This window comes from Cavia porcellus, unplaced genomic scaffold (genome assembly GCF_034190915.1).
Source record: "Cavia porcellus strain 051 isolate PalLab524CR breed Dunkin Hartley unplaced genomic scaffold, mCavPor4.1 scaffold_3, whole genome shotgun sequence".
NCBI lineage: Eukaryota > Metazoa > Chordata > Mammalia > Rodentia > Caviidae > Cavia > Cavia porcellus.
In genome coordinates this window covers 116,376,982-116,399,828 of record NW_026947486.1, presented here as the reverse complement: position 1 = coordinate 116,399,828, position 22,847 = coordinate 116,376,982, and the positions used below count along the sequence as shown (strand labels likewise).

The 22,847-nt window shown below is 44.0% G+C and overlaps 1 protein-coding gene across 1 annotated transcript; it reads right to left on the bottom strand.

Annotated features, from left to right (window-relative positions):
• Positions 1 to 10,224: 10,224 nt before the first annotated feature.
• LOC101787441 (melanoma-associated antigen 10-like) lies at positions 10,225 to 11,172 on the bottom strand. Its single transcript, XM_004999812.1, has one exon. The coding sequence runs from the start codon at positions 11,170 to 11,172 to the stop codon at positions 10,225 to 10,227; it is 948 nt and encodes a 315-aa protein (XP_004999869.1).
• Between the last annotated feature and the right edge of the window lie 11,675 nt (positions 11,173 to 22,847).

Genomic DNA, 22,847 nt, shown 5'->3' with positions numbered 1-22,847 from the left:
CATGCTGGTTTGACTATTGTCTCCTTTGGAAGTCCTGTAATGTTTACAATGCTTAAGTTTTATTGGTCTTGTTCTCTACTGTTTTGTTCAACTTTATAATATCTAATGAGATAGACAATTCTTTTTAAGGAAGCAAGAGGCATTATGCAACCATTGTTGATAACCTTGCACTCTGTTTTACATCATGTGCTATGTCTATCCTTGGTTTTGACTGACAGCTTTGTTTTGCCATATTTGACTTTATTCTCTCCCCCCAAAAAAGTAATAAGAACTAAGGAGTAATAAAACCCAAAATGTGTAAATTTTGTTGTAAAAAAGAGAGGGAAAAAGTGCTCTAAAGGATACAACAGCAAGTGTGTTTAGAGGTGTTAAATAGCTGACCATATTAATGTTTTTGGTTGGATCATTGAACACAACTGTTTACAGTCTCACTGTTTGAATGTCCACTTTGTATGCTTTGATACTGTGATTTGAGCAACTATCTCTAAGATGATAATATGTAATCTATTAACTGGTGATTTCTTACTGTTTTTTTTGTAGTTCTGTATTACTTGTACCCTTACACCACTTTGATTTGTTTTGTTTTTTCTCTTTTTCCTTTTAAATAAAATTTTAAAAAAAAGAAAGAAAGAAAAGCTTCTGCTGCCTGTCTTCGCCACGCGGTGCTGAATTCCCAGGAAAGCACCCCTGTTTCCACTTGGGACCTGAAAGCAGTCCACAAGATCCTACTTAGAAAGTCAGTGCTTACATATATGTAAGTTTACATATTCGTGTAAATATATTTTTATGTTTATGCATACGCATGTGTGTGTAGGAATACATTTGTGTGTGAATTTGTAAATATACACATTTTAATATATTTGCAATACCTAAGGATCACAATGCTGTATATATATACTTAGTTCTGTATTCTCTGCGTGCACATATTGATTCATATTCTTCCTGCACAATGATTACAGTCCACATGGAGGTTTTCTGGATGTGCACCCTGCACGGTTCCACTTATGCATGTGATTTCCTTCCCCTCCATCCCTTTTCTTTAGTGCTTCCTTCCATTCTCATATACTAAAGTTACACCTGGCTATTAATCTTAGCAGCCTTTTATTTGGCCTTTTACATTTAAACCATGTCATATGTAATCTCATGTGTCTGATTAATTTCACTTAACACATAGGTGTCAAGGTGCACCCATTTGCCCACAGTGACCCTTGTCACTGGACAGAAATCCTGCATTTAAGGCACATAACTTCATCATTCTTAAGCACTCCCCTGCTGATGGAAATAAGGGCCCCTTCCAAGGTTTAGCTACTGTACATTATGCTGCTATAAACACGGACCTATGTGCACATTGGTACCATGATGCCTTTAATTATTGCAGATAGATAATGAGGAGAACAATATCTGAGATGAAAGCAAATTCTCCTGTTGTTTCCTACAGTCTCCTGACTGATTTTCCTAATGGCTGTGCCAGTTTACACCACCCCCTACAGTAACCAGTGGCTCCTTTTTCCTTCCGGACTTACCAGCATGAGCTATTATTGGCTGACTTGACTGTAGGCGTTCTTTCTGCAGTGAGGTGCAATCTCAGTGTTGCTTTATTTTTCATTTCGTGAGTGGCCAACAATGCCGGACATTTTGTCAGCAATTTCCTGGCCTTGTGTACTACATCTGAGAAGGAGCTATTCATCCAGATGACCATCTCCTGAATGGGTCTTAATTCAGATAACCCAGCTTTTCTTTAGTCCTTTATATATGCCAGATGTTAGTGATTTATCTGTGGAGGGATACCTAGACAAATAATCTTTCTATTCTATAATCCATGTGTTTACTCATTTGATTATTTGCTTTGCTGCTTGGAAGATTTTTACTTTTCTTTGATGCTATGTGTTGTTTCTTGGTAACATTTCCCAGGCAACTGATATTCTGTTCCAAATCCTGTTTTCCACGTACGTATTGCAGAGTTTTAGCTAATTTGCCTTCCAGCAGATTGTATTTCCCTTTTGTTATTTAGGTGTTTGATTTATTTTGATCTTACTGTACTAATGAGAGAGGGGTTACAGGTTTTACTTTTGTTATTTGTATAGCGAGTCTTCTCTCTAATATTTGCTTAAGAATCTGCTACATTTTCTCCTAAGAAAGTATTTGCATTGTAAAAGTATTTCCATTGTTAAAGAAAAGATTGTCGTGTGACGTGTGTATCCTGCGACTTATGTATCCTGCATGATCTTCTGTGTGTCAGCACTTCTGTTCTTTGCCAATGTCATGCTGTTGGTTTTTCCAGTGTAGGTTTATTGTATAACCTGAAGCCAGCATTTTTGTGTTCTCTGCTTGTTCTTGTTGGGCAGGTGGGGTATTGCTCTTCTAGGTCCCTTCTGCTTCCATATGAATTCAGGAATTTTTTTCTTATTCTTTGGGGAATGCGATTGATATTTTGAGTGTTATTGCTTTACATCTGTGTTATATTTTTGAAAATACCACCATTTTGACTCTATTGGTTTTGCCTGTGCAGGAATAGGGCATTTCTTTGCATTTTGTGATATCTTGTTTAATTTCCTTTTCAGACTCTCTAGTATCTATTGTAGAGGTCTTTCTTTCCATCAGTTCCATATGGGTTTGATCTTCTGATTGTTTTATGGAAGTTTGTTGGCCTAATTTCTTTGTTACTGAGCTTCATATCACTATAATGGAGTGTCATTAAATTTTGTTTTTTATCTTTGTAATCTACTGTGTTACTAAATTTGGTTATTAGATTTTGGGGTCTTTCAGTGAAGTTTTTGTGCTCTTCTATGTAGGTGATCATGTCCCTTATAAATAAAAATTTAGTACCTTCCTTTTCTGGCCAGAACTCATGCATTTCTTTCTCTCGTGTGATTATTTTGGCTAATGTTTAAGAACTATATTGACCTGGACTGATTGTAATAAACATCTTTGTCATTTGGCAGAATCTGTTTTGATTTCCTCTTTTTCAGATGTAATTACATGCATTTGATATTTATTTCACTTTTTGGTTAGATTGGCATGGGCTTAGTCAGATTTGTATAAACTTTCAAGGAACCAGCTCTTCAATTCTTTGTATTTATATAGAGTCATTTTCATTATTCCTGTTCTGAGTTTTATACTTTCCTTGCTCAGTAACTTTGGATTGTTCTCATCTTTCTAGCATCGTGCTACACATATTGGGATTAATTTTTTTTAGCTTGCTCCATTTTTATGATGTGGGCATTCATTGCTCTGAATTTTCCTCTTAAGACTACTTTCACTGTGTCGCATAATCTTGAGTTGTAGAGGCATTAACATTGGTATCTAAATCTCTACAGTGTCCCACCCAGCAATGAAACATTTATTTTGATGTGCACCCTGCAGAAACTTCAGGAAAATACTGAAGAGCACATCTAGCTCAGAAGGCATGCTTAAGTAAATACAAAAGGGAGTAAATCATTTCATGCATACTATGAGAAGATACTACAATGAAAGTAGAAATGAAATGAAGAATCATTTGATTCTGGAAACTATTTCCTTCCTATTTTCCATGACATATTGTTTGTTCAAGAGGACATTGTTTACTTCCCCAATGTTTTCAACTTTCCTGTGGTTTCTTTTGCCCTTGGCTTCCGGTTTCAGTGCACCATGTTCTGATAATAAGCATGAAATATTTCTCTTCTTTTACATTTACTGTTCTGTGTTTTCTTGGGTACCATGTGACTCATTTTGGAGAAAGTCCCACGTGTTATAGTACAAAATATGAGTCCCTTGTTTTGTGGGTGTAGATATCTGTTGGATCTACTCATTGCGAGCTTTGATTGAACTCTAATATTTCTTTGTAGATTTGTTGGTTTAATAGACTGATGTATTTGTACCATATAGTATCATGAAAGTGGAGTGCTGTAGGTTCTCCTTTTCTGCACAGTAGAATAACAAGGAAATTATAGAAGTAGCTCACGTGGGCATGCGACTTTGGTACAGGTGTGCTGCTGCGAGATGTGCTGCATTGCAGTAGGGTGGAGTAGTAAAGAGCAATCATGGACCTACTGTAAGTGTGAGCATGAGTTTGGATTTTATACTGTATATTGTATATTTGTGTCAACATAGTGTAAGACTCACTTTCTCAAACTACAAATGAATTCCTCTTATAAATGTACCTCAAGAAAGGAACTCGGTCGTCAGTAGCGGAGTCTCAGTATTATAACTGTGTTGGCATTTCTCTGACATTTAATCTCCATTAATGTTTGTTTTAGGAAGTTGAGTTTGCAGGAGTTGTTAAGAATATGCTTATAACTGTGAATTATCTCCTTTGAATTGTTCCTTTAACCCGTATATAGTAACCTTATTTGTCTTTTCTGGTCATCTTTGGCTTAAAGTTCATTTACTCTGATGTTAAAATAGGTACTCCTGCTTTTGTCTGGATTTCATTTCCATGGATTTATTCATGTCCATCTTTTGATTTACAGTCTTTGAATTCTTTTTGAATTACAAATGTTTTCTATATACTCCTGAAGCGCTCCTAGCACAAGCTATGGACATTCCCTAAAGATGTTGAGTGTGCTCTGTCCAGAATCAAGACAGGGCATGGACTGTGCCTGTTCTATGCAAACTTCTTCCACGGGCTCCTTTCAAAGGTCCTGCCTATGTCCCTACACACCTTTCAGAGTTGATCTAGACTTAAAGCTTACCCGGGTCCCCCATCACCAGTGAGGTGTGCACAGGCCCTGCTGTCAGCATTGTCATCCTCCTGTGGGGTAACAGCAGGGGGCCGGCTCACTTCCTCTGAGATCCTCATGCTGCCCTGAAGGAGAGGGTCTTGCTCTGAGAAGGTGTGGGCAGGGTGTCCTGAAGGAAACGCTCTGGTCAGGAAACTCTGGTGCCCAGGCACTTCCCAGAGCCACGATGGGTACACTAAATGGAGGATTTAGGGAACTCATGAGCTGAATGCACAGTTAGGATGCTCCACAGACTTGACTTTGCTGCTTGGGTCATCCCAGGAAGCCTGCTCCATCCTGTCAGTCTGAGGGTGCTCTATTGGTTCTGCACCTTTGATCTCAAGAAACTGGAGGCCTTGGTAGGAGGCTGGAGGAGAATGGAGAGGAGAAAGGGAATCCTGAGCACTGTCAGGAGTTTGTGTGAAGACAAATTGAAGCCCTTCGCTCAGCACACAACACATTAATCTCAACCTGTCTCTTTGTCCCCTGTCATCAACCCAGGGAACACAAGTGATGGATTCACCTCTGCCTCTCTTTAAATGTCTCATGTAGGTAGGCCCATGGATTCAAGAAGGTGCTCTCACACCATCTCAGGGAGAGTCAGAGTTGTAATTATTTATTAAGGTGAGAGGGGAAGAATTTCTGTTTCCAAGGAGTCTTGGGCCCCACTAAAACTTTCTTCAATCATCTGTAACCTTCATGCAACAGTTTCCAGATGATTGCCCCCTTGTCTTTTGTTCCCACTCAGGAAGGGAGAAACTTTTTCTAGAGTTTGCCTCTGGCCAACAGAGAACTAGGGTTCCTTTTCTACTCAAGGAGGATTGATGGCCTGGTGGGAGCAGAGAGGCTATCAATGACCCAGAAGTGTGCGAAAGTCGTGTCCAGCTCAGCCTGCATGTGAGTCTGTGCTTGGAGTCTGGAGCCTGAGGGGCCTTCTGTGTATTACAGAGACTCCAGAATCCAGATGGTGAAAGTTTCCTTGGGAATCAGTGTCCTCAGCTCACACAGCTAGTTAGTACCTGGCAATGTCAGGGGTCCAGTGAGGTGCAGTCCAGATGTGAGCCTTCTGTTTCCCCTGCGCCTGAGGACACAGTCTGTAGTCCCCAACCTCCATATGATATATTGACTTCCTGAGAGCCTTGTCTTATGCAGTTCCTCTGCAGGCTGTGGAGTAGTCTCAATTTATGTCCCAGATCATGGGAATAAGTTAGATGAGAACCGGAGTCCATGAAGTAATAGAGCACCGCACAAAAGGAAGATATATGATGTGACTTTGTGGGAGGACACAAGTGTGTGGCTTTCAGCTGAAATATTAATAGTCTCTCTCACTCCTCCAGGCATCTGAATCCTCAACAACAAGATTCTAATGACCACATAGAACATCACAATAACTCATGGTCAAAGAAACCAAGACATAAAGCTCAAGGAAGACCACACTAGCTACAAATATGCACCTGTGCTCATGGTGTGCAGGGCCTCAAGGATGAAGAGGAAGAAGCAACCATTGTTTCCTCTGCATCCTCTTTTTCCTATGCTTTAATTAAGGCCACATCAAGAAACAACATGGTTCTCAGACACCAAGTTATCCTCCAAATGCTCAGAGCATCTCCTCTCCCTGCAATGCCATGGCTTCCAATGAAAGCAGTTAATGGAATGAAGGGCCCAGAGGCAAGAAAACGAGGGTCCTAGACCTTCACATGACAGGGATGCACCTCAGTTCATGCAGCATGAGTTGGTCTGTGACAAGTTAGATTAATCAGTGACCTTTCTGCTGTGCAAGAGTCAAAAGAAGGAGCAGATCAGCATGGAAGAAATGCTGTACATTTTGCACCATGATTGTTGTGAGTGCTTCCCTCTGGTCTTTAAGGAACTCTGTGAAGTGCATGTGTCTGAGCTTTGGCATTGAGATGAGGGAGGTGGGTGCCCCTGGGCACATATATGAGCTTCTCCCTGTCTTGGCCCTCCCTTATAGTGGGATACTAGTTTCTGAGTTCCAGATCATTCCCAAAGCCGACCTCCTGATATTCATCCTGAGTATAATCATTTTGCAGGTCAACCAGCTCAGTGAGGAGGACCTCAGGGAACTACTGAGAGACAGGAAGGTGTTAGGTAAGAGGGAGCACAGTGTTACTGGGGAGCCCTGGAAATTCATCAAAGAGGATTTGGTTCAGAGGATACTTGGTGCACCAGCGGGTTACTAGGTGTGATCCTGCTCACTATGAGCTTCAGTGGGGTGCAAGGGCCCATGCTGACACCAGCCAGATGTGAGTCCTGCAGCATATGTTCAACCTTGATAGCACAAACCCCAGGTCTCACTCCCATCTCCATGAGCAGTCATCAAGAAGGCTGAAAGGTATGTTCAGTGCTTCTGAGGGGCATGATGTGTGACGGAAACAGTGTCCCACATCCACGCCACTGCTTAGTTCCACCCACTGTGAAATGAAGCCCAGGCTCAGTTTATGTTTCTGGGAATTAGGGTATTTTCACAGTGGTGAATGGCAGTTCGGGGAGTGAAAGCTTCTGTATGACTTCATGTCTGTTCTATTTGGGGATTCTGGACACGGGCATGTGTTTCCCTTATGGCTGTTTAGTACCTTAGTCCATTTTTGTAACATTCAGCTGCCTCTGAAAACTTCACTGGACAATTACATGGATCTCATCAGCATTTTATTGTTTTGAGTTGGTAGTTGAATATGATTCCTGTTGAGAATATGATTTTGTGTGACTTTGATGACAAATGGATTGTGATTTTCGGTTCCAATGGTAAGAGGCTTTCCTGTGAAAGGGGAAATTTTCATTTTATTTACAGGGAAACAAGATTAAGCTAGGTATTCCTTTAGACTGTATAAGAACTTCATTTGAAGTTAGAGCCTAGAAAAAAGTCATAAGAAAGAAATTCAATTCTGGGATTCTTACTTCCTTTTCTTCTGTTGTTCTTTACTGTTAAAATACCTGCATCCCAAAATATCCTTGGTTTACTGATTTATATAAGGTAAACTTGCTGTCAGTAAAGGATGCATCTGTTGCAGCCACGTCGACACTGAATCATAGTTCACAGGGTTGCACTCTGCTAGCTTGTACTTCCAACTGCTCTGTTATCTGCCCTATGGTCCTTGCAGACACCTCTCTATCTCCCAACATGGAAGGTGCTGTTGATCTACACCATCCCATGGGATAGGTTTGATCCTGCTGTGGCAGTGAGGAAACTGCTTCCCACGGAACCTTTCACCATCTGGATCCTTGAGTTCCTGTAAGACACAGAGAAAGCCCATCAAGTGCAGACCCCAAGCTTAGTCCTGAGCCCCCAGCACTCCCATGAGGAGTGTGCAGCACAGATGAGGTCGCCACACTTCTGGGTGAACGATCACCTCTCTGCTCCCTCAGGCCGTCCATTCTGCTCAGGTAGGGCCTGGACCTAGCTCTCTGTTCAACAGATGCAAACTCTACAAAAAGCCTCTCCCTTCCTGGGAGGGACAAAAGACAAGGGACGCACATTTGGACACAGCTGCATGGAGGCTGCAGGTGGAGGCAGAAAATTTCACTGCATTCAAGAGCCCTAGGAAAGGGAACCTCTTCCTCCCTTACCTTGATAAATGCTTACATCTTAAACTCCTCTGGAATGATGTGATATCACCTTCCCTACATGCGCCTGTGGGAAAAGACATTTAAGGAGCAAAAGAGGTAAATCCACCACTTGTGTTCCCTGGGTTGGTAACAGATGACAAAGGGACAGGTTGTGGTTAGTGTGTCTGTGATGGAGTAAACTGAACTGAGCAGGATCAAAAACTACAGTTATATCTATAAAATATTAACAATAAAAATTAAATGCCTCAACAAGAGTTTCTAAGCTCCTCCTCTCCATCTTCCTACAGATAAACTGGAGGGAAGTCCATCACTAGAGCTATCAAAGGGCCAACTGGGCACAATCACTTCTCCAGCCCCTTAAGAACAGTTTCCCGATGTGGCTCTTACCCAACTCGCCTTTCCATTCTAGTGCCTTTGTTTTGATGATACATAGGTAGGGTCTGGGAAAATTTGGTTGATCTTTCCTAGACGCTGCCAAACTGGAAGCAATCCTGCAGATGGAACCAATGATGAATGTGCCTGACTCCTTTTCTTGTATCCACCAGATCGACCTTGTGAAGAGATCGCAGGCGCCAAACTATCCCCTGGCTTCTCTTTGAGGCCCATTACAGTAGCTCTCTGCAGAGGGCTCCTGACTCGAAAGTTAGACGACAACCAGGTTCCTTCTTCCCATCCACAGTTGGGGATCCTTTTGAAGGGAGAAATATTGTAGACAGCTAATTCAATTAGAAATACAGTAGCCTGGGCCCTGTAGGAGAGGAGAATGCATCACAAATGCAGCAGGAGGTGCCCCGAAGATGAAAGTTAGAGCAGCTAACTTTGCACACTTCCCTAAGCAATGAAGGAAGGGTAGGGATTATTGGCATCACCCTTCTGAGATTGCCTATTTTCCAATTAGACTTCCTCTCCCACCTGACAGGACCAAGACCTCTAAGACTCAGGTTAAGACTAAGTCACAACTAATACTGCTAAGACTAAACACAAAACTCATGAGATTATTAACCAAGTTTAATGTTGTCACGCATGTACCCTTGCTACCGTTAGATCAATATTGCCTAAGTGACTGTAATTGCAATGCTTTTGCTTTATCATAATTTTTGCTCATGTAGTATCTGCCCCATGACTTTACTCTATAAAACTTTCTTTGAGAAGTGAGTTTGAGGTCAAGTCATTCGGGACCCCTCCTGTCTCCCAGGAGCTATTCCCATCGCCAATTCCACAATTTCTGTTTCCCATTTCTTTTCATCAATAATTTTCTCTAGTATTTAAAAAACGTTTTGGGATCACTATGTCCACGAGCAAATGGGCTTTGTTATTATTAGTAATTTCCAAAATATAATTGAAGAAACCAAGCAAATGCAGATACACATATTTTTAATAGTGTAGGGGAATAAAGAAAAACAATCCAAGAATTGATTTTATCAGTACATTTGTTCCTATGTTCCATTTAAGTTCATGCAAATTTCTTATACATTGCTAAGAAAATTCCTATGCAAAATTTATTTTATCATAAAGACAATTAAAATTTCCCTATTTCTTTGACAAAACAGGAAATGCTACAGCAAAATCCATTTATGATCAATGTCAAGGAAATCATTTTTGCATCAGAAATCACAATTAAACAATAATAACAGGAAAAATAGATGTGAGATCAGAATTATTCATCAAGTCATGTTTTCAAATTACTTCAGTGTCTCAAAAAAGGAAGATTTCAAAATTCATAGAGGAAGCATTGCTGAATCTCCAAGTAACACAAATAGACACTAAGATTCTATGCATGATATTTTACCCCCTCCACCGCCCCTTAACTACTTAGGAAACATAAGCACAGGCAGAGAATGGGCCTCATTTGACAGGGGTGAGAATTATGCCTCTGACAAGCAGGTAGAACACTGCCTCTCACTGCCACCATCTTCCCCTCAGAGGCACTCAGTACAACATTTTACTCTCTCAAACCCTGCTCACAGAGATGTGGGCAAGACCCAGGATCTAACCCATCAAGCGCAAATACATGCTCCAGAATTTTCATCGGGTCGGTTTCAGCATGGGCCCTTGGACCCCACAGGAACTCATAGCGAGCAGGATTACTGTTAAGAATACGCTGGTGCACTAGATACCCTTCCCGTACCAAATCCTCTGTGATGAATTTCCAGGGCTCCCCAAAAACAACTTGATCACTCTCAACTAATATATTCTTATTTCTCAGCATTTCCCTCAGGTGCTCTTCAGTGATTCTGTTGCTCTTTAGGAAGATGATACTCAGGATGAGTATCAGGAGGTCGGCTTTAGGAATAATCAGATCATCAACATCCAGCATCCCACTATAAGTGAGGCCCAAGACCGGTATAAACTCATATGTGTGGCCAGGAGGACTCACTTCCCTCATAATAATGCCAAAACCCATACGCATGCACTCACAGAGTTCCGTAAGGATCAGAGGGAAGTGATCTTGGCAATCACCGCCCAGAATGTGCAGCATTTCTTCCTCGGTGATCTGCTCCTTATTTTGATACTTTTGGAGCAGAAATCTCAGAATCTTATCTAATTTGTCATTTGGAAACACAGGCTGCGTGACCTGAGGGGCCTCCCTGCCCTGTGAGGGACCTGGAGCCTCTGCTCCTTGCCTGCTGGAGCCCGCACGACATTCACTGCTTTCACTGGAAGCCATAGCAGCAGGGGGAGGGGAGATGGCCTGAGCATTCTGAGGACAACTTGATGCCCCACGCTCAGGCTCTTCTCTTGCTGTGGCCTCAGCCACACTACAGGAGGAAGAGGAAACGGACGAAGCTGTGGCTGCTGCTTTCTTCTCATCTCTGAGTTCCCGGGCACTTCTTGGGCCAGAACGGCCTCTGCTGAGCTTTCTCTTTTGCCTTCTCTGACCACGAGGCATCCTGATGTTCTGTGTAGACAGCAAAACCTTGTTTTTGAAGACTGAAAAACCTGCAAGAGAGAGGGAGACTATTAGTATTCTCAGAACAAACCCACACATGTTGCCTCCCTCAAATTTCCATCAAGTGTTTTCTCGTTGTGGGATGCTTTATGACTTGACAGACTCTTGTCTTCACCCAGCATGGTCCCTTTGATCCTTCACATAAAGTGAGGCTGCTCCTCAGCCTGCAAATGAGCTACATAGAACAAGGCTCTCTGGAAGTCAGTATCTCATAAGGAGCCTAGGAACTACAAAGTCTGTGCTCAGGGACAGTGGAAACCGCAGGTTCACATCTGAGCAGCACCTTACCTTGATCACTGACACTGCAAAATATACTTGAGGCAAGCTCTCCAATAACATTTCTCCCTCCCTGGTAGAGACTAAAATCACTCTGGGGACCCCATGTATGGTCACATCTTTCTGGCCAAAACAAACATAGGTCATAATAACATTTAGTGGGTAAATGTGTCCAAAAAGGGAACCTGCTCCATCTTCATCATGGTAAATGTTTCTGTCTAGGAACCTCTTGGCAATGACTTTGTGCTACATTCATTAAAACACAGCAACACTGCAGTTCAGCACTCACAGAAAATGTGGGGGGCTGGGAGTCCCCCTAATGTTCCCTGTATCTGACTGTAGGTGAAACACGGCACAATTTGAGGACAGGTTGCTTTGCCTTTAGGCAAGAGGGTTTCCTCTGCCTCACCTAGAGCTTTGTTAGATGCTGGGTCCTACCTCTCTTGTCCTCCTTCTAGCCCCCTGTACTAAGGCTTTCACCTCATGATACCAATCAGCCAGAGCCAGGGAGACACCTCAGCCTCAAAGCCCTGACAGTGTTCACGAGATGACAGCAGGCAGAGGTCCAGTGTCAGAGGACCGTCCACTTGTCCATGTTCAGATCAAGAATAGCCTAACTCCTTCCTAAGGGTCCTCATCCTGATTCTTTGTAGATATTGGGTCACTTGTGAATCACCTCACCTGGTGGATTTCCCTGTTCTAACCTGAAGCTACCAACCCTGATCTAGTACCTTGCCTTCCTGAGATCTTCAGATTTCTCCAAGTGAGCAGGCACCCATCATGTCACCCCTTCATGAGGAATTTAGTTTTGACAGAAGGACCCATGCCCATTTGTACTGCGATGCAGGACCCCTGCTATGGCTTCAGTCTAGATTTCCCCTAGAAGCCCCAGAGGCTCATAGGCAGGACCATTGAAAGGTGACTACGTTACGTGCGTGTGTAGTTGACACACTCTTAAGAGTTGGGACCTTTCAGGAAGGGGAGGGTTCCTGGTGGGGCACAGAGGTTACGTCTTCCTTCCTGGCTCCCTTTATACCCTCTGTTTCCAACTTGTGGGGAGTAGTTTTTCTCCCAGCATGCCTTCTCTCTGCTATGCTTCCTTGGAGCAGACTAACTGTGGACTGCAATCTCTATAAATTTTGAGCTTAAACCATATTTCCTTCCACTAAACTACAAATATCAGATATTGTATCTCAGCAATGAGAACAAAAGTAAGATGATCTTTATGTGTTTCTGTAGTTTCTCCATCATCCTGGTGTTGGAGCCTGCATTCCCTCACTCTTACCCCCCCTGAGATGAGCTGATTGCTCCTTTCTGATCAAGGCCTCATCCCATGAAAAAGCCCTTCCAAGGCCATGGTGGAAGTAATAAAGGTCACTAAAGCTTCACAGGGCTGACTTGTTGGAACAACGACTCTGTGAGTTTGTTGATTCTGGCCTTCAGACTCCAGGTATCCTCAGGGAAGTTCAATACTTGCAACCTAGGTCCTCATTAACTAACCACATTTAGCTCCTTCTAATGACTCATAGTCTGCATTTGGACCAAGTTCTCCACCTACTTGATTTCTCCTTCCTCCAAACAAATAGGACGTATATGAACAGTTCATATATAGCCATGCACACCAGAACCTAAAGGTTGATAACAGGGGAAACCAGGGGCTGTGGGGTCCCTTTGTTTATGGGTTTGTACTACCTTCAGTGCTTCAGTGCTGGAGAAGAGCAGAGTGGTGGCAAATAGCAATTCAGCCTCTTGAGGTTTTGGAATCGTAACTCTGGTAAATTCCAACTGAAGGAGAGAAAAAAAAAAACAGATGAGAAAAGAAGTTCCCTGGGAATCTAGGAATTTAGGAGAAACTCCCCTTGAGTCCTGGAATCAGCCTCACCCCTCCCTGAGCTGAGTTTTCCTCCACAGATTGTACATGGGAATGCAATTTGGTCTCTCCCAAATCCAGGTTCCATGTCCTGGCTCAGGGCATCCACACTTACCGCACAGCGTTCAACTGGACCTAGCTGAGCCCAGGTTGTCTCTACTGCTCTTACCTTAAGCAGAGAACCAGGCTCTGAGCTGCAGAGGTTTCCTGAGGCAAAGGGGTGCTCACCTGAGGATTCTCCACTGGGCAGTGCAGGGCTGTCAAGAGAGGCAGATAAGGGATATTTTCAGAATCTCACATTGGAATAGATCTTCCTGTCTCAACTCAGTTTCTCAACTCAAGCCAGTCCATTTCCAGTGCTGTCTTCTAGCCCACCTGAAATGCCCACCTCAGGACAGGGCTCTAACTCCCAGGTCAGCTGGGCAGGCATGGCTGGGGTGCTCACCCTATCATATCTTCCCCCGTGTGATGTGGGTCATGTCTTCTTTGTGTGTGTCAACAGAAATGAATCTGGATTAGCTGGGGAAACTCTATGGGATTTGAGACTCACCCCATCCCCCACCTGGACCTGCGTAAGCCCAGGCCTGTCTCCTCCTCCCTAGACCTGCAGCACAGGTTTCAAGACAAGGCTGTCTCTGCTCTCAAGGTGCCCTGAGGCAAAAGGAATTGATTGGCTGAATCCCCCCTCCCAGGGTTGCTGGGCTGTAACAGATGCAGATCTGGGTTGGTTGGGGTCCTGCTCCCTGGCTTGGGGCTTCCTCACTGTGCCCTTAGGGCCTCCTCTTGATCTAATTCAGCCCAGGTCCTCTCTGCTCCTCCCACCTGAAGCGCAGTCCTCAAAAATTAGTTTTGACTGTCTTCTCCTGGTGGTCTGAGAAAAAGGGGGTACAGGGCTCCCTTGACCTACCTGACACTAGATAATTCTCTCCCCTCACCTCAGACTCTCAGTTTGCATTGGGGAAAAAAGGTGCTCTCCTGAGAATTCTGCACTGTTAAGTGTAGATCTCAAAACAGAGGCTTTTCTTGAACATTCTGAGATCGTCCCACTATGCTGAGAATTCCTGAGTACCATCAACAGGCCCTTACCTGGATCTAACGGATCCCAGGCTCTCTCTTTTAAATTTCAGCCCTCTTACTTGAATTTCAGCCTCAGAACAAGGCTCTGAGTTAGTCTCAGGGTTCATGGACCACAAAGGGGTTTCTCTCCTGAGAATTGTCCACCTCCTGCTTCAGGACAGGCAGCAGAGGCTTCAGTGGATTGTTCCGGGACCCTCTCTCTGAGATGGTGCCTCTTCAGCCCTCTCATTGAACTGAGTGAACCCAGGAACACTCTACTCCTCCCTCCTGAAGCCAGGCCCTTAGCACAAGGCTGGGACTCTACACTGTGGCTTCCCTGAGGCAAAACTGAAGCCCCATCAGTGAACTGATTCCTGGAGTACTGGGGCAACAACATGGGAAATCTTATTTGATCCAGGTCCCTTTCTCTGAGGTGGGCTTCCTCACTCTCCCCCAAACCCCCCACCATGACCCTTAACCGAACCCGACCCGCTCGGCTTGCTCACCTGAAGTGCACAGCTCAGAGGAGGATCTCCAGTCGCACTGACCCAAAGCAGAGGCAGTGAGCAGATATCCTATCTGGCAGAGTGCACGGGGTCTCCCAGTAGGAGGGGAAAGGAATTCTTCAGGCTCCTCCCTCCTCCCTAGGGATCAACTCCTTGGTTCATGTCAGAACCTGTGTTACAGTTCTCCATTCTGTTCCCCACTGTCCAAGACCCTATTTCCTGGATACCCTGAAGCTAAGCTCATTATAGAAAATCTGCCCCTGTATGAATCAGGGATGGCAAGAGAGCAAAATCTGCAGATTTAGGGTATGCTCTCTCTGGTTTGGGACATCTCTGCCCCATTCCACAGCCCAGCCCAATAAATGCCAACTAACTCTTCCCACTCTTCTCCTCTCTCCTGAAGCCTAAACCTCCCAACAAGCCCTTCTGTAGCTCTAATCGAATGAAGCAGTCAGTGGACCCCACATCATGCAAACTGCAGAAGGCTAACAGCCTTGGTGGAAGGCTACTCCCTCCACTCCCAAGTCTAGGTAGAAATCATCTGCTTGGTTCCTGGCAAAACCTGGAGACATGTATTCTATGGACCCAAATCTGTTCCCCTCAGAGCAAGATCTTGAATCTCAAGCTCCCCAGAGTAGCAATTTCCTCTACTTGAAAATCCTGCCTTGCTGAAAAAAGAATGACAAAATAGCACATCTGGACTATTTGGTGAGGGTTTGTCAGGAATGGGGCTCATGCCCCCTCTGCTTTCCTGTACCCCTAAAAGTGTAGGGACCCCCTCCATTCCCTTCACCTGAAGCTCCCCCCTCAGAACAATACCATCTCTGAGATCCCCAAAAGACAGGTGTCAGGGGACAACACATCCCTCATTGTGCCTGGGGTGCAACAGGAGTAGAGTAACAGTATCTTATAGTTCACACTTGTCCTTCATAAATGTATTCACTTTGTTTCTTGCCACGGACCTGAAAATGTTCACCTCACAGAAGGGTCTGACTCTGAGGGTTCCCTGGGACAGAAGGAAAGAGAGTCTTATTTGATTGTAGAATAACTCTGATTGCTATGCATGATTTACAGCTATATTTTTTTCTATATCTCTTATATTATTTATGTTCTCTTAGTGCTTGTGTTGAAAGCCAGTCCTCACTCACAAGGCTGATTTCAGGTATGCATTAGTAGAGTCTGCAGCCAGACTGGCTCCAGTGTCCTGGTGTCCTGCTGTTACAAGTAGGTCCTTGGAATCTCTGGTATGAGGTGTCACCTCAGACTGTGCAGTGTTGTAGAGACAAGAGTTTGTGTAGCTTTCTTCCAACTCATGCTGTCATGGGCCACCTGTGCAGGCCTCAGTACAGAACCCCAACTTCCCTTCCCCATTCAAACACAAGTCCCAGGTCAACCATCTGCCATCTCTCCCATGGCTTCTCCATGTTTTGCTGTTTATATTTAGTTACTCATTTTTGTTTGTGAGACTTCTGCACCTTGTCCTGCACATCTGGCAGCAGGAGCTTTTCTAGAACATTCTTGGATCCTCTCTCTAGAATGGGTCTTCAAACTCAAACCTCACCTTGAGCTGTCTGATACCAGGTCCTCTCCACTCTATCTTCAATTCTGAAGGTTGGGGCTCAGAACAAATCTCAGACTCTGCAATTGGGATCCCCTGAGAACAAAGGGGTCCCATCCTGAGAATTCTTTCTGAAAGTACAGGGCTGACAACTCAGATAAATATGCATTGTTCGGAGACTCTCCCTGGGTTGAGGTTTCATCTCACCTCACAGAACCTCAACTGAACATGATCCTAAGGGAGCCCAGCACTCAGTGCTCCCCTCACTTGAAGCTAGGAAGTCAGAAGAGACTCTCTCTGAGCTGAGAAGGACATGTGAGTGGAGGTTACAACTAGTCGCATGCCAGGGCTCTCCCAGGGCTGACTGAATAAGTAGAATGGGATACTTGGGGTCCACATCTGCCTCCCCAGTGGTCATCATCTTATTTCCAGGCAGAGCCAGGATCCAGTCCTCTATCGACTTGAGTCTGTTCCACACAGACCAATGCTGTAACTCCCAAGATGCCCTAGGTGTAAAGAGGTCATCCTTAAAAATTCTTCTTAAAGGTACAAGGCTGACAAGGGACAAGGAACTAGGTTTTGGGGTACCCTGACTTTGATTGAGGCTTTCTTACAGCAACCACATCCCATCAACTTGAACTCTTTATTAAGCTTGCATCTCCCTGACACCCTCACCTGTAAAAAGGAACTGAGAACTGTGTCCTCAGGTAGATCTGATGCCACACATCAGAAAGTCAGTGCACGTCACATGTAGCCATGATCCCAAGAGCAGAACAGGATTCCATAGGTGCCCTCGGTCCTCCATGGCATTGTGATCTTGGTTCCCAATAGAGCCTGGAATCTGATTTTGTCTACCTCAGTCAGATCCCCTGGGCCTCGAGGAGTCCCCTCTGATGGCAGTCATGGAATAATGGCAAGTGTTCAGGCTGATACTGCTGATCTGGGTCTCTAGTGCTGCCCTCTGATGCAAGACAGAGAAGACCAGGGATTTGGCCACTTGCTTAAGGAAAAGCACGTCCTCCTAGGAAGCACACCCAGAGGCAGATCTCCCCTTGCTTTCCTTCTATAGTTTTGATGTTCAGTGGGAGGAGGTTGAGCAGCAGCAGAGAACTGAAGTGAGTCCTGCTTCTGTGATGGGATCTGACTTTTCATAGTCTAGATGATTATTTTCACCTTATAGAGCTCTCTTAGACTCAGCACACTATTTATACTTTCTAGCAAATGTTTGTTTGGACTTTATATTGATAGAGATAGAACATGTGTAAAATGTTCATGGAGACTATACTAATGTAGATTATATCTGCACATGCATAAGCTTATATAAAATGTATGTTTAATGAATAAGTGTTTTATGCATGTAATTTTACAAATGCATTTGCCCATGGATGGATGTACACTACATTTGCTTATTTGATTAAAACATGTGCACTCTTCCTATGCATGGCTAAAGTTTATTTGCTATTCTATAGGTGGTACATGGCCTACATTCCAATGAAACAGTGATGGATTTCCAAGCCACATCTCACCCAACACAGTGGTTTCAGATAGTTTCATGCACTATATCTGGAACTGTATTGTCTATCTGTTTTTTCTTGTTGTCTGGTGTTACCCGGATGTCGCTGGCATCTCTAGCATGTGGTGCTGTCTCAACCCATGCAGTGATATAGAGGCAGGAATTTCAAAACTTCCTCTGGCTGATGCTGCCCTGTGCTACCTGTGCAGCCCTCGGCATCCTGCCCCTATCCACGCACACAGGGGGCCAGCTCCACGGTCTTCAGCCTCCCCCAGGCTTTCCTCATGCTTTGCTGTTTACAGTGAGTTGCTCATGTGGGCTTGCTAGGTCTTCTATCTCTCTCTTTGCTGTTGTTTTCCATGGTAAATTCCAGAAGTACGAGACAATACCCACACTTGTTTGTCATGTTATTGAAACAGTAACCACAACTGTGAAGAGCAAAGGGTTGATCGGTCCATGTATTCAGTCTATGATAGCCTGTACCCAAGGCAGAACCAGCATGGCAGAAGGACATGGAGGCACAAAGCTTCTCGGTTCCTGGTGGCTGGGAAGCAGCACTGTGGATCAGCGGCAGAGGGGAAGGGAGGAGAGACCACACATTCCTGAAGCTCAGGCTCCATGACCCCACACATGCATCCAGGACTGTCCTCTCTTGAACTGCGTTTTTTTACCTGCCAGGTGATCTGTAGGATTAACAACAAAATTCAGTCCATGTGAATTTCACATTCAAAAAACATCTCTTCAAATTTATTTAGTCTCCCAATAAAACAGTGATGCCAAGTTCACAATTTATCCCCAAATAATGCAGCTTCTCCCACAGAAATAGAAACAAAATGATCACTTCCTCAAAGTCTGAACAATTACAGGGATTTTCAAAATCCAAAGCCCAGATCTGTTCTGAGAGTGAAGGCATACACTTAGTAATGAACACCTGGGGCTGTGTTCAATGTCATCACCATGTCAAACATTTATCACAGAGGAATGAGGTATGCAGAAGTGTCTTTTCCCTGTGTCCAAAGCACTCTCTCCCTAATTGTTTCAGGACACCTGAATAAGAATATGTCCGGTGATTGAACAGTGCATCCCCTGATGTGGTTTACTTTATCCCTAAGAGCCTCTCACCTTGCATGGTACCTTTCATGTCTCGGAGCCCTGCAGTCATGGTAAACTTATCCTGCACTGGTTAGTGCACGGCTCTTCTCAAATAGGGCAGGGAACCATCCATTGAGATGTGGAGGTCAGCCATGGAGGTCACCTTCTCAGACAAGGTGCAGGCCCAGCTCCCTGCCTCAATCTTTCCTCAACTCTGAGGGAGAGTCCTTCTGAAGGATCCACTGAAACCCAAGGAACATCCTGCCTTTTCAGCAACTTGGAAATCCATGGCAGCGACACACAGTGATTTAAACACCATTCTTTGTGACATGATGGCTTGTAAGAGTTGACATATCCCATGGTAAGTTCTATGTAAATTTCAGCAGTGCTGACAAATATGGAGTCTGAACCAATCACAGCTGCATCATAGTTTTGTTCAGAATCGATTTCCTGCCCCCAAATTTCCCCGCCTTCACCTACTCAGTGGTGCTTCCCTCGCTCCTCCATGAGCCACTGCCAGCCAGGGATCTTACAGCATCTCTCTTATTTGCCCTCTGCAGAATGTCTTATACCCATCCACTACAGAGCTTTTGAGAATGATTTTGGGAATTTTCAATTCCTCTCTATTATCTTACTTATTCTATCTAAACATCAGTTGATTTCATTAATACTGTAAAGTTTCCAAATGTTTTTACATTAAATTTGCACTTATTTTTATCATATAGTCTATTGCATCTGCACTAACATTTATTATTTTCTCCTTACATATGCTTGTTTTGAGTGGGTTTGCTTATCGTCTCTATGTTTGTACACGGCTTTTTGTTTGACATCATTTTTGTATTTAAAGTAAGTGGTATAGTTCATATTTCCGACTCCTGCTTTCTCTGCATTAACAGCTTTCTTGGTATACGTGTCCTTTCTTCTTAGTCTCCCTTTTGCAGTAGTGGCCACTACGTGCTAGACAGAGTCTTCCAATTGAATTACAGAGCAAGCCCAAGACATGCACATTTTTGTTTTTTTGCATTTCAAAATGCATTCTACTTTCTTTTGTAATAAGTCTGTGTTCCAGTGGGTATTGTTATAAGTGGAATTTTGTCCTCTTGCACAAAATCTTTATGTTGCTCTCCTTGAAATACCTCAGAATGTACTTTTGCTTGACCATGGTTTTTTTCTTTTTTTCATACAGGGGATCAAACTCACAACCTCACACTTTCCAGACAGGAGCTTATGCCACTAACCTTAATCCCTGTCTTTGGCCATCGGTTCTTTAAAGAGACAATAGTCCTTAGGCTGACTTTGAATTTCACCTGACTTGTGACTTTTAAACCAAGGGAATGACATAAATAAAGCCTTGTGTTCACTTGCTAACACTTGTGTTGACTTGAAGGATCCCCAAATTCAGCATTTCTGCAGCTAAGCAATCACGTTATCAGTGTATCTCTAACATTCTGGTGGACATTAGCTTTTCCAGGTAGTTCATGATGTTCAAGTTAGCTTTGGGTGCTTTTCAGAGGCTGGCAGGCTGTTCTGGTGACACCGTCCAAGGTTGACTGGAGCTCAGTCAAGTGGACAATGTGTTACATTTTGAGGTCAAAGAACCAAAAATTCCCCATCAGATCATAGTGTTTCTCTTATCAGAGCATATGAACCTCAGAGCTCTGTGAAGACTGTGCACATGCAGAGTGCTGATTCCTTTTTATATCCCATTACCTCTTCCCAAGCCTGAAGACATGCTCCTTCTCTGTCACACCAGTGTCCCTGGCAGGCAGATTTCAGTCTTTCCCTACACTGCCATTGTTGACCACCTTGCAGAGAAAGTCCTTCCCTGGTGCCCAACTTGTCAAACAGTCAGCACTCTGTTCAGTGGACACAAAGACCCTGGTCTCTGCCCACATTTTGAACAGGGAAAGTTAGGATACCTACATTGGGAAACCCCAGGGTCTGCATGTACAGAATGTGATTATGAAAGGATACAGCAGGGCTATGGTACACTGCTAGCCAGGCAGATGGACTCAGCAGAACGCATCCCATGGGCAACTACAGCGCAGTGATGCAGCCCGCAGGAAGACAAGAAAATAAATGTCTGTAGTTTATTGATCTCATCCAGGTAGTGTGTTTTCAGTGCTGGACTGGAGAGCACCTGCGTGTAGAGTGTTTCAGAGGTTCCCTTCCCTTTGTTTTGCAAACTTCCCAAGTGCCTGGTTATGGAGTACTAATTGCACAGAGTTTTGTTCAGGGGGCATACAGATATGGTTCTGACCCTCTGAATCCCCTTACGTTTATTGCGTGTATTTAGAGGTGTGCTGCGTGCTCTGTCCTGCAGGAGGTTCCATGTGCGCCTCAGACATACATTGATGTTGCTGATGTTGGGCGAAGAGCTCTCAGGTGTGTGGTGGAAGGCGCTGTCTATCACTGCTCTTCTTGTCTCCTGCTCCCATAGTGCTCTTCTACTGGGTTGTCCGCCTGTTAGTAAAGGCTGTGAATTCATCTGAGAGTGCTCCCACCACTCGGATTGATTCGAGAGGGTATCCCACTAATTTCACCCAACTGGGTGGCAAGAAAAGCAAGTACTGTCTATTGTCAATGAAGTCAGTTACTGCAACCAGATGAAAATATTAGAAGAATCATTGTTTTTTGGCAAAGCCTCCATTTCTCCTTTTCTGGTGATCACCTTCTTTGGTTTCCCCCCTTCAGTACTGAGCACAGTACCCAGGGTCCCCCAAGTGCTACCCAGCACTCTACCACAGAGTGTATCCGCGATGCTTTTTCTAAAATTTTGGGTAGTATATCGCTCAATTGCCCCTGTTACCTTTCAATTTGTGAGTCTCTTGTTTGAACGTCCTCTCTGGGATAAGAGAGGTGGATTTGTGTGCCTGGATGATGGCCACCTTCTCACTGAGTCTGCACATACCCCTTCTTTGTGTGTATGTGGTAGTGGTGAGACAGGGAGGGAAGAATGAAAAGAGAGTGAATATAGACATGGGTCGTGCCCACCTATGTTAACACAAGGACAGCAGCTACACGGGAGTAACGATCCACGTATGTCACCATCTTTCATATCATGTATTTTCCTAAGGCCCATAAATGAAACAGCAGTCAATTTGGAAGTAACAAATTTATTTTAAATGTTTTAAAAAATTGTACGATTAAAGGGTTTTCATTCATCATGTGAAGTTGGCCCGTGTCCATTACACACCTTAATTTTTACTGCCTAAGATAAGGGATTTAGCTCAGCAGCATAAGTGCCTGGCTTGCAAGTGCATGGTCGTGAGTTGGATCCCCAGGATCCCTCCCAAAATTTTTTTCTGCCTGCTCCCTCTTCTCTTTCCCACCACTCTCCAGCCATGGATCACGTTCCCATTTGCAAAGGATCTCTCTCCATGTTTTCTATTATTTTTCCTTTCTTTTATTTTTAAAATTATTTATTATATCAGATTTTAAAAGTTTATTTTTAGATTAGTACATATGTGTCACAATACTGGTCACATTCATCATCAGGATTGGGGAAGAGTATACTGATGACCCTATGAGAAAAGGCATGGAATGTGGAGAAATTTGTAATGCATTTTGATATACACAGAGCACAGATGACCAAGAGTCATTGGACACTCAAGACAGAATAACCCGACCATTTGATATCTGCCAGCCTCTGTGAATGACAGCATCAGTGCTACGCAGTGGCATCATGTATAGAGAGCCATGGTGGAAGGAATGCACGCTCTGTGTGAGCTCAGCAGCGTGGGA

Bases quoted from the DNA above. Each gene is read 5' to 3' on its own strand.
- LOC101787441 (XM_004999812.1), bottom strand. From the start codon at position 11,172: ATGCCTCGTGGTCAGAGAAGGCAAAAGAGAAAGCTCAGCAGAGGCCGT.